Below are 17,155 nucleotides of genomic sequence, written 5' to 3'. Positions count from 1 at the left end.
GCGCCGCGCGACCCCCTCGGGCAAGCGCGGGCCAGGGCATTGCCTTCACGCATATGTTTTCAATTTACCTCTGCCGCCTCTTTCTGCCGGGAGTTCGGGAGCAAAGAAAGCGCCGAGACCGGAGAGACGCTGCCGACGCACGCTGCTCCTCGGGAGTGCGACAACCGGAAGTCGTAAACCGAACGTCAGCGAATGACGTATTCATGGGCGGAGCCCAGTCCCGGAGCTGTTTTCTTTATTTTTTCTTGGTGCTCCGAGCGTATGAGTTGAGGGGGGAGAGGAGGAGCGTGATTTTTAATCGTCTATAACTTCGTTGTTATTCATGCTAGCTCGAAAATTCTTTCGCTGGGGTGACGAGTGATGGATTGCCTATCTTTACGTAATCTCAATTAATTTGTTTCATAGTCCCTTTATAGGTCTCGCTTGGGGACAAACCCGGCTGCGGCGTCGTCGTGGCTAGAAATTCCCGAATAGTCGAGAGGGTAGTGACATAGAAAAGCAGTTTCGCTTAAAAGAAAAAAAGGTGGTCAAGCGGAACTGAGCTGCTATGGTCTCTGGAGCTGCTGTCCTTGGGTCGGATACCGGGCACGTTACCTCTGCACCACTGAGGAATGTTCGTTTAATGGAAAAAATGGAGGCCTTTCACGAGCACCTCACACCGCACAGTACAGGCGAATTACAGTAGATGAACATTTAGTTAATCAGGGACACTAATTAGCGTCACCAGTCAATATGGACAATGATGTATGAAAAAGCAGTATGTGATGGCAGCAGGCGTGTCGATGTCTGCGTAAGGGTGCACCAGGGGAACCACAGGCGACCGTCAGGAGCCTTTAACGCTACAGCGTCCTACATTTAAAGTAAACTTACGTGTCCCTCAAGTTTTTTCTTTTCACAACAGCACATCAGTTGGTCAGATGTTTTAAGGGAATCCACCAAGGTGGAGCAGATTTGTAATAAGGGAGTAATTACTCAATGGCATCCATCCAAGCACAGCCATACGGCTACAAAGGAAAGCTATAGAGCTTTCTCAGAAACTTTGCAGTTACAAAAAAATTCGTCCTGGTGCGGCGTTCGAACGCGGCACCACCGCTTCATCGGAGCAGTCACTGTACCAATTGAGTTAACCGAGTAGGGTGAGAGCGAATTGATCAATAACTCGAAGTGGGAACAGCACATCAGTACTCGCGTCTTTAAAGTAAATTAATAAAGTGAATACGTAATCATGCGTTCTAGCACATAACAGGTTTTCGCTTCCGAAATGATCTTACACAAGGTGCAAAACGATATTTTCTTGTCTGTTTCTCCGCGAAGCCGCAAAAGGAAATATCGTGACAGTGAGGAGACTACCGCGCAGAAATTTTTAATTGATTAAGTATTTAATCGAAAAGTGGCCGCCAACGCCCGGACATTCCAACAAGTTTTGGCCGGTTTGTTGTTCTGAGGTCATCAATTCGGCGTCCGAAAGAGCTTGGATTAGAATTGGCATGCGCTAACGCGATACGCTTTTTATATCTTGTAAAACCTTCAAAGAAATGACGCCGAATGATCCGCAGTTAAATCGCGACAGAATTTTAAACTGTGGTATAACTGTGGTATAATCAGTCTCCAAATCTGAGCCTTTTTTATAATTGTACTAGGAATCCATAAACACTAACGCTAATTTGCATTTAAGGTTAAATCTAATGATATCACCTAGAAAGCGCGTGTTTAGGCATAACTATAAACTCAAAGACAGGCCAGACAAGGCACTAACAATCATCCGGGTGGTATCTACTAAACGATAACGCTATATTTGTCGACAAACTTAACCGACTACTAAAAACTGCATGCTTTTCAGTGGTTTCCTCGTGGAATTCTTGCTGTCTGCAAAAAATCACACCGTATTTTACGTTTGTTTCTTATTTTCTACCTTGACTTGCTCCACTGACTAGTGTTTTTCCACCAGTGTCCTACATTCTCTGCTGGCGTTATTGCGTCATTGTATTGGTTCTTCAATAATTTCCATGCATACTACTGCTGTAGTAGGCCCATTTTTTTGCTTTATTTGTGTATATGAAATTGTGATCTGATTTTTTTTTCTCAAGTTTTCATCAGTGTTATGTAGTTTCCTGCTACGCATTCCTGCATTTTCCTCCATTTGTTAACTGGCTTGTGTATAAACAGCCGAATTTGTTCACTTTCTAAGAGGAGGTCCCCCGGACGGTGTGTACGTGTGGACCTCCTTCTGTAATACTGACGATTCCATGAATTAAAATGTAGCTCATATTGAAATGATATAGGATGACGTATTGCAAACAAGAAGGTACTACAAAGTTTAAAAAGCAAAAAAAGTTGCATTTCATCGCTTGTCAAATTAACATTACAAAATCATTCAAATCGTGATGGCGCAAATTGTGCAGCAAAACATGAGAAGGCTGACATGGATAGTGTATTTTAGCTTTATTATGATTTAGAAGTATGCTGAGCTCCGAGTTAATTATAGAATAATTATTCAGGTGATCATTTACAATATCTTTCTCCTTCATTCGAACAAAGTGTAATCATCCTTGATATAAATTTGGCTCATGTTGCATTGAGCGCCCTGTGTATGGGCGCTCCACGATTTATTGATTTCCTGAATCATTTCTTTTGTTGTTCTTCTTGACTCTTGTTTTCAAGTTCATTTTTTTATTGTTTACACAGGAGTGTCATTGAAAAAAAATTGACTTTTCTACTGCATTGCATAAGCCTTTTTCATCGATATACGTAAATAATTTTCGTTATGCTTGCATTTACTACTGAAGGTAATTATTTGCATGGATCCCAACTAGCTTTTAGCTAGAGATACAGATGTTAGTGCAGTCATGCCTCTGTAATGATGCTTGAAAACAAGAACCAATAAAAAAAAAAAAAGAAATCTTAAGCCTAACGAACGCATCGAAGCGGAGGGCTGTCATATACGCACATCTCTCGGTCGCACTGCGCCGTGGTGGCGAAGTGGCGGAAGTTGTGCACGGCCCTCGGTATGTCCACGGTGCGCGCCAGCCAGACGGGCTTGCCCTGGTCCCGCGACTCAGCCTGAGCGAAGTCGTCGAGCCGGCTCTCGATCAGGTCGGCGATGCGGATCAGGAACTTGGAGCGCTCCGCCGGAGACTTCATGGACCACCTGCGCATCGAAGGCGCATTGGCAACACCGAGGGAACAGTACAGCGCAGACGACTGTAGTTCACGTTGTCTTTTTTCTGTCGGCTACAAAATGGCATTTGAAAATTTTGAACCGAACTTACTGTGCGTTTACCAGAAAACTTGGATTATCAGATCGCAGAGGGAACATAAGCGGCTCTGCCGCAGATATTCACCTGCACATAGCTAGTCTACTCCTGGTTTGGAGCACAGTAAAGGGGTGGAGTTTTGTCTTTTGAATTTCAGTTAATTTATCACAATAATAAAAATATGAACGGAAGGCTTATGAAAGAAAGCTTGATGCCAGAAAGCTAATACACAAGCAGCAATAGGCAAAGCCTTTGTACAACTGTTTACATAAATTAAATACTGAGAAATGTGTATCCAATTTGTTTGAGCAGCGTGACAGAAATGCGACAGAAAAATAAAACGCAGAGAAAAATGAGTTTGTGGGAGAACTGGAGAAACAAAACGACCAAAAATACAACTGTTAAGCAGGCGCAATTGCGGCAATGTGTACAGGTGCGAACAGGAGTTAACGGAGAAGGCTGTCCTGTTCTAAGTGCAATCACGCTTATCTTACCAGGAATCGAGAATCACGCTGTTCATGGAAAATCGAACCAGCGATCACTACCAGCCTGCACATGCCATGTACCTTCCAGTTCCCATCAGCCTAAAGCGTAAAGGAGGATAGGATGCTGTAGCGTGCCCCGATTACTTCTTTATGTACTTGTGTACTAATGCAGGGGGTAAAAAGAACTAAATGCCGAGCAACATTGAAATACGCAAAGTAGGAAGCACATTTCAGCACGGGAAAAAACGCCTGGTTATTTTTTCCTGGTAGTGCAGCACCAGCTTGTAACATGACATATACTCGTAGCAATCTGGTACTCTTAAATACCAGACGCTACTCTGGAGCTGGCAGCGTCCTCGGTGCCAGCCGATGCATCCATCATGAGTCTGGAGAAAACTAAAAAACATCTTTCTCACCTTCTTCCAACTTTGACTTCCAGTCGCCTACAAGTCGTATATTGAGTCGCCTATTGAGTCGCCTAGCATTTTCTTCGTTTTCGTATGCGCAGAACGCAGAAAGTACGACGAAGATGAACTGACAACTACGAAAAGTCTACGGACTTTTCCTATCAGTTCTTTCTTACCTATTATTTGCAATTATTTCCTACTGGTACTAATTCATTATCGCCACCCTTGCGGTGTGGTTCGAAGCTGACAGCAGCATGCATGGTGTCTGTGGCTATGATAACTAATACGCAGTTTCGTTCTGCCTGATAACCACATGGACTGATAAACCTCGCATGCTCTGCGGTCCAGGCCTGTTCGTACAAGTAATGCTCGACTGTATCCTAGTGCCCGGCATTCTTGACGCAAGCCAGACTCCAAAGGACCAAGAGAAAAGGCGGGCGCTAGAAATGAAATGTCCTCGTTCTCCTGATGAGGGCCCTTATCTCTGGACTTCGTTTACAGCGTGCCCGCTGCTGCCGAGCCTGTCTAGACAGGGCAGCAGCCGGTTCCACAGTTAAAACAACACAGCTCGTTATTTGCACTCTGTCTTGTTGAACTCGGACCTAATGGCGTCAACCTGCTCCATTACAGTCCTCACACATGTTTTTTAGAATGACTGCCACGTGAGGCGAAACGCACAGACCGAAATTCAAGTCGCCTGCATGCATTGCAACGTTTAATAAATGACCTCGCGGTCGAAATGGGAAACGGCAAGGTGGCAGCACCAAGAAATCACTCAAGTGAATCTGTTGTTCACTGCATTACCTTCAAGTGGGATTCAACGAGACTAGCTGCTCAACCGACGAGATCAGAAGTAAAGGCAGCTTGCTTCACTGCCATCTCCCTTTTTAACCGTGTTGTTTATGCAACCGTTCTAGTCGTATCCGACATGGACGATCTTGTCCAACTACGCGTTATGGCCCGCTGGCTCACCTAATGCTCTGTTAAAGTGTATTCTGAGTCCAGCCTACAGACGGGGTTTCCCGTTGAAACAAGCCGTTAATGTCACAGATGGGACGAGAACTAGCGCATGAAGGGCTTAGGAAATGACATCAGAAGCGAAGCATGCATGGGTCGACTGGATGCATAGTGGAATGCAAGAAGCACATGGAACCAGCGCATGCTCACGTGGTGAAGGCCTGCATGGCGGCTTGCACTGCCTTCTCGACCTCGCGGGATCCGCTGTTGGGCAAGCGCGAGTAGACGGCGCCCGTGGACGGGTCCACATTCTCGATGGTCTCGGCCACGGACTCGAACTTGCCGTTGATGAAGTTCTCCAGGATCAGCATCCTGCGCGAGGGCAGGTGCATGCTCATCCGGGCCGGGCTGCTGGACCGCTCGCAGACTGTGCCACCGTTCAAGGCCACGAAGCGCGGCAGCATTGCGACAGCGGAGTCGTTAATTAGCGAGGCGCAACAGCGTTTAGAGTGCCTCGAAGACTGCGCTATTGACGACGTCCTCTGCTAGGCGGGGTGCCTGCTGAACGGGTGCGCAGTGCACAGCGGGGAGATACAACCAGATAGCAAGCGGGGGCAACGGGCAGGTTCGCCACTGTACACAATCTTTTTGTCCCCGCAAACGAGGCGAGGCGAATTTCTGGTGCCAGCAGCGGTCGGCCGTTAGGGTTTCATCATTCGAGTCGCTTTAACAGTTTTGCTGTAGTTGGGGAATACTGAGATAACCGTCGTATAGCGAAGAAAACTTGCTGGACAAACTACGCTTGTTAGTTGCGGCTGCGCGGCTGGTAGGGAGCAAAAAAAAAAAAAAAGAATTATTGAGGATTTCTCATCAGTAAAGATAATGAGGATTCTTGGTGGGTACAGCCGAAATAACAAGACGCAGACACAGAAAGGAACACGTAGAACGTAGACGTAGAACGTAGTTTTCTACTCTTATAATGAGGATATTTGCGAAAAAAATAATTTAAGAGCTAAATTTCACTAAACATCCCTGAGACCAGTCGCTTCGTACGCTTCCGCGGTCTTCGAATTGTTTTATGATAATGCAATCGTCACGGTCTTCCACACAATTTTGTTCTCTACATGCAAATCATTGGAACGTATTCAACTTCACGGTGATGGTAATCGAACGACTTAACATGTCATTAAAATAAACCTTTCGCCTAACGCGATTGACACCACCCCACACTGGAAACAAAGAAAATCAGGGGAGATGTCACGGGTAGCCACGAAATTCTCTGCACACTCACCAGAAAAAACCAAATAAATCACCAAACACCATTTCCTATCACCGCATATGCGTCCCGAAACTGTCCAGGCATATCTTCAGCAATGGAGAACACAGTGGATTGCTTGGCTTCGACTTATCAAGAAATTACCACGATATAGAAATCCACAGTCTAAACTATTACTGCCACGTTTCGTAGGGTACGCCGCATGTTACTACCCGTAACCATTCAGAGAGGCGTGCCACAGCTCCGTGTAGTTCTGTTGAGGAAAGCATGCAAAGACGGCTTTTCCATCCAGTCCTCTTACACGCGCTCTATACGACCACACGACGTGGTCCCGCGACCCGTCAAAACGCTGTGCAAGAAGGCCTGTGGGCACAAGGCACAGGCAGCGAGCAGAGCTGCTCTGATGAGAGAGCTCGTACGGGGGTGCCCGCCAGCGGATGCTGTCCTGCACAGGCCCTGGCGAAAGCCCCCACTCACTCGTCGGGTTTCATGGCCCCTTGGGTGGCAGCGGCCGCCCGCACTGCTCCAGAGTCCGGCTGCCCTGGACCCGCTGATCCCCGGTGGTCTGCGTTCGCCGCCGTCTTGACTCTCGCGCAATGGCCGCCGCGAGCACTGAAGAGGACAAAGCGCCGCGGTTGGGCTCTCTAGATGCACCGACATCGACATCATTCTCGGACATGGGTGGTCACTGTTCTAAAGAACTGTTCCCAAATATTCTGTTCTATAAATTTAGATTCTTGTCCCTTATTGATCTTATTTTTTATTATTTGACCTCTATCGAACCCCACTGATCTTATTCAACCACTAGTCTCTTTCACAAAGAAATATTTTGCTTTTCAAGTTTCGAGCTCCCTCTTGAATATGAATTCTTGGCCGGTTCAGCCCAATCCTTTGCCAATAATACCATATAGTAGGAGCCATATCAGTTTCGAGCTCAACATCGACATAAATATCTAAATCGGCATTGACATCATTGAGAGTGAGAGAGACTTTTTAATGAAATACAGAGAATTTAGCCGGCGTTGAAATTACGCTGGCATGCTACTCTGCGTAGGGAGGGGAATTTGGGAGATAAAGACAGAAGGAGAGCAGCGTTGAAGAAGTAAAAAAAAAACGAAGATAAAAGGCGGCCATGAAATGGGTACTAAGGATGCAATGGCGAGTATTGATGCAACCTATGGAATGATGGAGTGCATATAGTCCGACAAATGGGCTGACGAAGTTCACTGCATGAAGAATGCATGAAGGTAACGTGCAAGTGAATTTAAAGCTTATCGAGATGTCCAATGTCTTTTAAATATGGACATCATTGACGGTTAGAACATTTAGTGGACATCATTGACAGTTAGAACACTTAGTGTCCATCCTACACAAATGAAAAGGCCAGAGGTTAAAGTACAAAATCGCGCAAATATGCCTGACGTTCTGCGCTTTCGGCGACGAAGTGACGCCAGCTTTCAGCATGGCTTCCACGTTGTGGTACTTCCATTTAATTGAACATGCTGGTCGTCCAAGCTGCGCTGCTTGTGGCATCTCAGAGCTTATGGATCATGTAAATGCTGTTTTACCTCGAATGCGTGCTCGTACAAAAATGCCATTGTCTGCTACTTTAGTGTACACTGGGCACTCGGTCATGGAGTATAGCTTTTCGTGTCGTACGGTTCTTCTTATGAAGCACGGGTGTGATCAAGCCCGTTGGTAATGCGTTTGTCACTAGTCATTCACGCCTCCTTGCTGTTCACATCATCAACCGTCGTAACCCTCTTTCTTCTTTTACCAGTCATTTAGAGCAGGGTATCAGGCCAGTCGGTAATGGTCTCCTGCCACGCCTCCTTGCTTTTATTCGTAACCTTCCGAGATATAAGGCCGTGCGTTTACCAGTCCTGAACAGCCAGATTCCCCATAACCCTCGCGTATACCGCAAATTCTCACTTACCGCAGCTACTGAAATGAAGAGTACACCATGTCATAAAGGCATGCGTGGGCGTCCTCTGTACTGAACTCCGTTGTTACAGAATCAGCGAACTCAAAGCACTCTGATTGAAATTGGGCTTACCAACTGCGGCCGTGATTGGTACGCTTGACTGACTCTTTGCTGGTGACTGTGAGACCTTATATCCCTGGCGTGCATTGTTCAAGGCACCAGAACGTGTTCTCTAGACAGAGCCAAGACGAGGAGGACTGAAGCGAATTCCATGCGGTGGAGTAGAGCGATTGCTCGAATCCTTAACTATAGAATCGAACAGCGCTTTGAGTAAACCTCAAATGCCTTTGAAACGCTTAGAGATTTGAGCTCTTCACGAGCCTGTCACTGGTCACAAGGTTATGCAGGCAGAGCACTTAAGAGATGGCACGCATAAAAAAAAGAAGCGGAAAAGCACAGTATGTGCCAGACGTACCAATTGAAGCGTTTTATTACAGGGCGTTTCTCCCGGAACATTGCCAGCGGCAACAGCACGCACTGTAATATTATTGGCTTTTTAAACATTGACCGTTAATCGTGAGGCTCCAGACGAGAGTCTCCTATTTAACCTGTTCTAACTTGCTACCGATTCTAACGTGCATCGACATCATTTGCAGAAAATGTGAGATCATTGATGCGGTTGCTGGCTTATTTAAACGAGGCACCTGTCTGTCTGTGTTCAAGGGACAACCTGCTGACTTTAATCGACTAAACTTTTTTTCCGGCAAGCTCCTTGCTCAAATAAACGAATACCAGGCTGTGGCGCTGGAAATTACCGAAGAACAATTTAAAAGCTAATGTTTCTGTATGACAGCCTCGCTTTCTCACGATAGACAGCGTCTGCGAACCCTGACATCAGGGATTCGAAATACAGTGACTCTATGGAACTGTATGGACACGACGACTGTCAAATCGACTGCAGTGTGCAACGGCAATAATGAGCGTGACATTATGGAGATGCTGGTTTAGTTTAGGTTTGGTTTATGGGGTTTAACGTCCCAAAGCGACTAAGGCTATGAGAGACGCCGTAGTGGAGGGCTCCGGAAATTTCGACCACCTGGGGTTCTTTAACGTGCACTGACATCGCACAGTACACGGGACTCTAGAATTTCTCCTCTAAAGAAATTCAGCCGCCGCGGCCGGGATCGAACCCGCGTCTTTCGGGCCAGCAGCCGAGCACCATAGCCACTGAGCCACCGCGGCGGCTATTACGGAGATGCACGGGCATTAATAAAAGTATAGTTGAGAGCACTAAGTTTCTTGTAACAATGCTATAAATTAGTAATGGTAGTGGTATGTATCATAGATGCCAGCAATCGCTTTTTCAGGTAGCAGCTGAGGGACAATCGGCCTTTCTGTCATCTGTAGAGATAGGAAAGCGTGGTTAAATGGTGTCTGACATTTGTAGAGATAGGAAAGCGTGATTAAATGGTGCGAGGAACAGTGGCTAGTTGCGAACGAAAAAAATTACGCCATATATTGCTCTCAGTCGTATTCATAAAGTGTAGTTGTTAGCCCAGGCGACGTTTTCCGACTACCGTCCACTTTGTGGAGAGCTGCTATGCTTTAACACAGCACGGCTACATTAACCGTCGCATCTGGACTGACTCTCTTTGCCTATTTAAAATATAAATTCCTGCCAAAACCACCAGTCACCAGAGGGAAAAATCAACAAGAACATGCCAGGGTTTGTGCACTAGTCTCGCGCAGTGAGCTGTCATTTTAAGCGTTACTTAAAACTGGTCCCTGGCCGAAGTCAGCTTGTGTGCATGCTGTTGAAGTTAAACTTTAATTTTCCCTCATTTCGCACTGCCGATTAGCCCTGATTGAAACACTGTTCAGAGAAAAGGTGTTCACTCCGGGCGTTGCCTTCGCAGTGGAAAATCATTATTTCCCTGTACTCAAAGAATTCAACCTTCAAACTTCTCGCGCCGGACATCGCTACCAGCGCTGAACTTCTGAATTGAGAGGGCCACCCTCGCAGTCAAAAGTGTGATAACATTTCCGCCTCTTTCGGGATGAGCCAGTAAATAAATCGAACGTCGTATCAGGACGGGATTAAAACCTAAAAAAAAAGGGGGGGGAATACGAAAAAGGAAAAGGGCAGGGAGCAAATAAATATGCGAGTTCTATACGGAGCCGGATGGCACAAACAAGCGAACGTTGCGCTAAACCGAATCAATTTAGCATAACCCAAAACTGTGAAATAAAGGGAAGGTGAACGGAATTCAGTTTCGTAGAGCATACTCAATGAGCGCCTGAAATAAACGTTGACAATTCCAAGGCTATCGCTCAAGAATTTTCGCAAAATGTTCTGCTGCCCAGAGTGATTTCAGAGTAATGTAAGAGCTTTCGCTCCAAGGGGAATGTTTTTTTTTCTTTTCGGCTAGCTACGTAGCACTGCGAGCGTCCATCAACGCTGCTGAAGTATCTACTTTTATGGCAGCGCAAGATAAGCGCAAACAATAACGGAGACTCAAAGTATTTTATGACGTCTGGCTTGTCCAGGCGTTACACTTCGCGGAAGTGTGGGCAGCTAAGTTATGCATTAAAAACTATAAATTATGCTGCGCATAAGGTAAAATATCCTTCCCAATATTTAGTGGTTTAGGAGCGAAATATATGCGGCGTGCATCACCACGCGACCGCTTTGGTCACCCACTCATTGAGTACTTAGCTTTCGACAGAGTGTGCATGCGTCGGTGTCAAATGAAGCGCGAATGAGACAGTTCGAACTTTAACGAAAGGAAAGAAAGATAGAAAAAATACAAAGTGATAACTGAACTTCATTTTGATGTTCGCAATCTAACCTTCCCGTCCCCGTTGGAAATGTGGATAGTCGGATGGAAAGGTTTTCGTTAAGGAAAATTAAACAGAAAACCGTGTCAAGACCGCTTAACCTGGGTAATATAAACCTGGGCAATACAATTGCCTCTTAAGGGGAGACGCGGGTATTCAGAATCAACATTTATATTATTAAACATATCGAAACAAAATTAAGTATGTATATGTGTTTCTTCTTCCTGTTTTCAAAAGCACATTTAGTTTTAGTGTATCTCAAATAGTTTTCATATTATAGCAAAAAAATAACCGAAACCTAATTAGTTAAATTCTCACGGGCCGTTAAGACACTTTTTCGATTTTTTTTGTTTTAATGGAAATAGGGCTTTAGCCAAGTACCTGCCACGTTGAGCTATGCTAATTGTATTGTTGTTGAAGTGCATCGTCATATAGAAATGTTAAATTTTGTCCAAGCAGTGTAATTATGAAGTATAGTTAGGTGATAGTATGGTTAACAAAATTTGAAATGCTTGAGTCAGCCAAACAAAAGCAGCATAGCTCTACAGTTTAGTTCTTTCTGAATTCAACGGTATAAGATCAATTGAAATTGCACCATAAAAACCTAATAAAACTTCCGTAAGGCCAGTCATGCTGGCAAAAAAAATAAAAAAAAACGTAGCTGAGAAAATTGCATTTGAAGTGCGCGCGCCAGCCATTCGAAGGTCGTTAGAGAAGCCTAAAAAAAACAACAACAAAAAAACAGCGGAATGCGGATGTTCCAAAATTATTTCGCAGTAGTGAGTAATACCAGGTAGTGGGGAAGGGGCCCAGCTTTCAAATAAAACCAAGATGGCGGCCATCGGGGCGCAGTCGTGAGAATCGACGGGCGCGAAGTCCTGCCGCATTTCGGGCTGAAATCGGGATTTCCGGGCTTCGCAGGCGCAAAATATATAGATATTTTACGAGTTGAAGACCGAATTTAGACCTTGAAACTTTTTAGACCGGAACTTTAGGGTGTATTGATACCGAATATTCCATTTTTTTTTTCAATATCGAAATTTTCGCATTTTTTGATAATTTCAACAGCCGCTTCTCCCCTTAAGCTGGATAATATAAGCCTGTCATGGCTCTTGAATACGACGACCGGTTTCCGAAAGTATTGCGTTTGTATTTCGGTCCTTCCAGTGATCACTTTTGGATATAATTGTGTTAGCGTGTGAACTGCCCCATTCACATTTCGTTTGGCGCAGATAGAACCTGGTTTCCGCTGGAACGTTTTGTCCAGTGTCTAAGAAGTGGTACTACTAAGCTTAAGTAAAATAGCCCTCGGTTTTTCTACCAGTGCTAAGATTGCAGACGGATAGGAATTGACACGCAAGGTGCTGTAACGTCCAAACTTCCATAGGTAAAACCACGCTCCTCGAAGAGCACACCAGCTTTAATATCTTGGGCATCTATGTTACCTCATGAACTGCAACTTGTTTACGTCATTCTTAGTGAACTTTAATTGTTTGCCTTTCTTATCGTATGCGGCATTGTATATCCTTGTTTAAGAACTTTCTGGAGGTCAGCAGTGCTTTCAAAAGGGCTAGTTGGTCTTTTATTATTATAGGGAAGCGCTTAACTTAAGAACGGACAAAACAGACGTTCGGTGTCTCGTGCTGTTTCGTCTGTTGTGTCCGTTCTTAAGTTGAGCACTTCCCTATAATAATAATTCTTTGAGGTGGTTGTCCAGCACATACCGTCATCATGTCGAGTAGCGCGTGAAATGAAATGACGTCACTCAAGGGCAGGTACCACACAAATAAATAATGGCAGTGAACACGAAGCTCTATAATTTCCGGCGTGGCGTAGTTACAAAAAATTGGCAGTAGTTTAGTTCTGGTTAAACCTGGAGGATTGCGATAGCAACGAGGAGAGAGAGAGAGGCGATGGAGAGCGCGCGGCAGCGGCGACAGCCCCGGCACGATAGCTATGCGCCGCTACTGCGCATGCGCAACTGGCGAGCGCAGCGGCGGCACCTCTGAGCCACCCGCGCAGCGACGGCGGCGGCGCGCCAGCTGTGCGCCGCGTGACGTCACTGCTCTTGGCGCATGCGCAGTAGGGCCTTCCCTCGGCTCCGCGAAATGGCTCGGCGACTAGCGTAGTGTTGCTTTCGCAACAAAAGCTTTCAGACTTTGTAATAGTGGAAGCTCTAGCGTGTTATCCGCCTCCCCCCCCCACACCTCCCCCTTTCCACACCTCACCTTTTCCGTTCCTCACCACCCAATGCAATCATCTACTCCGAGGCTGACATGTTCCTCCAAAATGAATAAATGGAAGACCTCTGTAATGTTGATTTGAATGTAACTCGTGACGAGGGGAGATTCAACGCTCTGCTAACTGAAAGCCTCATGGCGCCGCCACTGGAAGGAGTCCGGCTACTGGCTTTGCATCTGAGACACTCTTTGCCAGAGGGGGGTCAGGGAATTAGGAGCCGTCTTCGGAAGGCTGCTTTGCAATCGCGTTAGGCTTACTTAAGTCGCGAAACGCATCAGCACACAAATCGGCTACTACACTGCCTTTCGGCAGGCGTTAGTCAAGCACCGGTGCGCGCACGCGTAACAAAGCGAAACCGATCGGTCTACATGCTCACCTGAAGACAGGTCGCCCAGCTTCTGGGGGCGCTTCCGAAGAGTGAAAGGAGCTCCACGGTTCTTCGCCGAGGCGTAATCTTATCTCGGGGCCAATTTTACGCGTCTCGCGTGAGCTCCTCTGGCGTCTGGAGGTTTTACGACCAGGCCTTGTCTACCGAGGCAGTTAACCACGCTCCGTTGAGGCTCTGACTGAAGCGCTTGGCTTCACTCGGGCTGCTTCGGAATGTATTGGGGATTGGCAACGCGTGCTGCCTTATCGAGTGGCTGCTAAGGTGGCCATCGAGAGCCTTTCATTACTATCGTGAATATCGATTGGCTGACTGCTGAAGCTCATTATACTGGCCACGTAGCTTTGATACACGTTTCTCAATGAACCGCTGCCTGTAGACTTGATACGAATGATGGCAGCGCATGGCTTGGACTAGATTTAGCGCCACTGAGCATTGGCTTCTGGGCCTGAGACCTTGCTGCACGGCAGGAATGGGCAGTATCGAAGATACACGTATCTTCGATACTGTTGTTCGATACATTTTGTGTACCGCCTTTACGTATTGCTTGCCAAAGCTGAAAGTATCGGAGTGTCGGTATAGGAAAACATTTTTAATATATCATGTATTTTAAATACACCCAGTATTCGAAAAAGAAGTCTGCCGCAGATTTTGCGGCTGCTGTGAGTCAGACTTTGGGTCGACGACGTTCCCGAAGGCGCACTGAAAAAAGGGAGGAATTAGGAAGAGACGATGATAATACTGTTGGCCTGGTCAGTCTCTTCATACGTTCGTTCCCTGGCAGATAGACGACATATATATGTTGCGCTTCTGCAGACTCGGTGACAAAAGGGGCGAGGAGACTGGCTAACCGTTATTGTAGAAACAACGCCCCTTCACACCTATCTAAACTTGCAATGGTTGCCAACAGATACGGAAGACTTTCGCCTTCATGCTCAGGAGCTTACACAACATTTATTTCTTTACTTTCTAAGCACGATAAAGGTTACGCACTCTTCCACGCGCAGGTAATCGCAGTCATCAACGCCGGCAGCGTAAAATGCATCAGCTTAAGCATTCTTTTTGTTTGGAGGAGCAACGCAACGACAAGCTACAGTTCTCAAGAGGCGCTAGCGAAACATCAGTTTCTTAATGGTACCTCGAGGATCTCTTGACTCAACATGGCTATTCGCACTTATCCGTTGTTAAAAGGCACTTTCATAAAATACCACACGGCAACGTGCTTGCTCGTGCGCTCCTTTAGAGAGGTTTTTTCACTTTCAGACTGGGGATTTCAGAAAACCCTGCTATTTATCACCGTTAAGTAAAAAAAGGATGTAAATAACAAAAATCAGCAAGATATGTTTTGTCGAAAAAAAAAACTTCTAGCGCTTTTATTCTTCGTTGCTTTCATTTAGCTTTTAACAAAAATGCTCACATTCAAACTTCTGTTAAACATCGTGTTGGGAAAATAACCACTCGACTTTCCCAAGCGCACAGCACGGAGCGAAGGGAAAGGCGGAGGCAACCGGTAAATACTGCAGTAGTGAACGAAGAGAAATAGTTTCAACTTTATTGATATGTAGTCGAGTGAACTGAGGCCGGTTTGCATGAAGAACATTAGTTTTAAAAAAAATTTCGCCCCGCTCCTGATGTAAGTGATCGTTCTAACGTCGCCATGGATTCATTCCAATGCTAATGTTTCCTCGACAGTAGAGCTTAAAAAAATTATTAATGAAATCCGTGCGGCCGGATTCGCTTAAACCATTTCAAATACAGTGCGCTGCATCAAATACACTAAAAATTCCAGAAACCGCAATTTTTTTTTAACTTAGCACATCATATTGCTAGCTTTATTACTGCCTGCGATTTCACGGGTGTATGGAAGTATCGACAATACAGAATCGAATATCTCTATCGCAAATCAATTTGGGTTCCGTATCTTGTATCGGTATTGAAAAAGCAATTTTGAGGGCATCGTGTATCGGTATCAGTCACTTTTTTCAAATATGGGCCCAGCCCTGCCGCACAGTGTGTTTGCGGCGGTTGACAACAGCGGGTGCCATGCAGCCACCCTCCCTACAGTGGTCTCGAACCCAGCAGCCAAAGCTCAGCGACGCCAATGCCAGTCTATGTTCTGCTCTAAAGCATTCGTATCAAGTTTGCAGGCGGCAGTACGCTACTTATTGGGACGAAAAAGTGGGATTGGGCTTCAGTACGTTACTATGTGGCAAGCAGTTGCCATTGGTATATATGTGAGATGCGGAGCTAGTGTAACTTTAATCGAGGCTGAGATAGGAATCGTAATTTAGAGGGGGGGGGGGGGGATGAAACTGACGATAAAAGAAAGTTCTATGCAGCGTCTTTTTCTTACCGTAGCTAAGGTAAGGAAAGGTAAGGAAGTTTACTTTACCTTACCTTACCTTACTTTTACTTACCTTACCACGCTATAGGGTAAGAAAACTGGCTTGATGCTTACCTCAATAGAGGTAGAGAGGTCGGCCTGAGCTATCATGCCCTGGCCCGGCCACTACTTCGCACTGGGGGATGGGAAGGAGGGAAGAAGACGATGGCAACAGGGTATAGGTGCGAACATACACGAACGCACGGCCATTTCGCCCAATCACAGCCGACAGTCAAGACCGGTTCTGCGTAATAAGTGAAGAAATGCCTCAAATGCCTGGAGAGTTTTTGAAGCCTTTGGCCAAGTGGCTTGCAGTGGGGGCAGCTCTGACTATGGCTTGCGCTGTCGAAACACACCGAAGAAGTCAGCAAATCTCTTTCACGGACTTAAAAGGTAAAAAGGGTTAAACTGCATCAAACGCCTGCAGTCTTGGGGGTATATGTCACAACTACAAAAAAAAAAAATCACTGGGCCGCTGTGAGTGTGTAGTGATCCAGCGTTAGCTGACTTGTGATTCCGTTGAAATATTAGAGTTGATGGACGCTATGAACCTATAAGCCACGCGTACGCTGAAGGTACCGGGAGGTGCATTTTTGCCCTAGGGTGCACGACGGTGGCCTTGCGGACGCTGAAGCCAAAGACGGAAAAGTAAGGAAAGAGTCCAGAACAACTAAGCTGTAAAAATGCACGCATGCCTAACGTCGCATTAGATAGCAAAGCATTTAACGATTTGATGTGACGACTGCGTCGACAATGCCTCTTTCATTTTCTTACCACAACTGTCACAAAAGTGCATGTTGCTGTTGTTATTGTGCTGATGAATTGTTGTTGTTGACCTAACAGCAGGTGGTACGTACCTACACTGGGAGATCGGTCAAGAACCGGGAGGCTCAGATGGCTATTCAGCTTTAGTGCATTTACGTGGCCAAAAAAGAAAAAAAAGGGCAATGATAACGCACGCGGGAGTGCAACACCGGTGGATCTTAAAGCAACTAGGGCATGGAC

The 17,155-nt window shown here is 45.9% G+C and overlaps 1 protein-coding gene across 1 annotated transcript in view; it reads right to left on the bottom strand.

Annotated features, from left to right (window-relative positions):
- LOC149370907 (2-aminomuconic semialdehyde dehydrogenase-like) overlaps window positions 1-13,840 on the bottom strand; it is a 38,226-nt gene extending 24,386 nt beyond the window's left edge. The window contains exons 1-4 of the mRNA XM_089563512.1: window positions 13,759-13,840; window positions 6,857-6,991; window positions 5,314-5,475; window positions 2,948-3,148 (exon numbers count right to left, since the gene is read on the bottom strand). Of these exons, the coding sequence (XP_089419638.1) occupies window positions 2,948-3,148; window positions 5,314-5,475; window positions 6,857-6,870 (377 nt within the window). The 5' untranslated portion in view covers window positions 6,871-6,991; window positions 13,759-13,840. The remainder of the gene's footprint in view (window positions 1-2,947; window positions 3,149-5,313; window positions 5,476-6,856; window positions 6,992-13,758) is intronic.
- Window positions 13,841-17,155: the final 3,315 nt, after the last annotated feature.

This window comes from Amblyomma mixtum, chromosome 1 (genome assembly GCF_055824585.1).
Source record: "Amblyomma mixtum isolate Tamu chromosome 1, ASM5582458v1, whole genome shotgun sequence".
Classification (NCBI taxonomy): domain Eukaryota; kingdom Metazoa; phylum Arthropoda; class Arachnida; order Ixodida; family Ixodidae; genus Amblyomma; species Amblyomma mixtum.
This window is presented reverse-complemented; position numbering and strand designations above follow the sequence as displayed.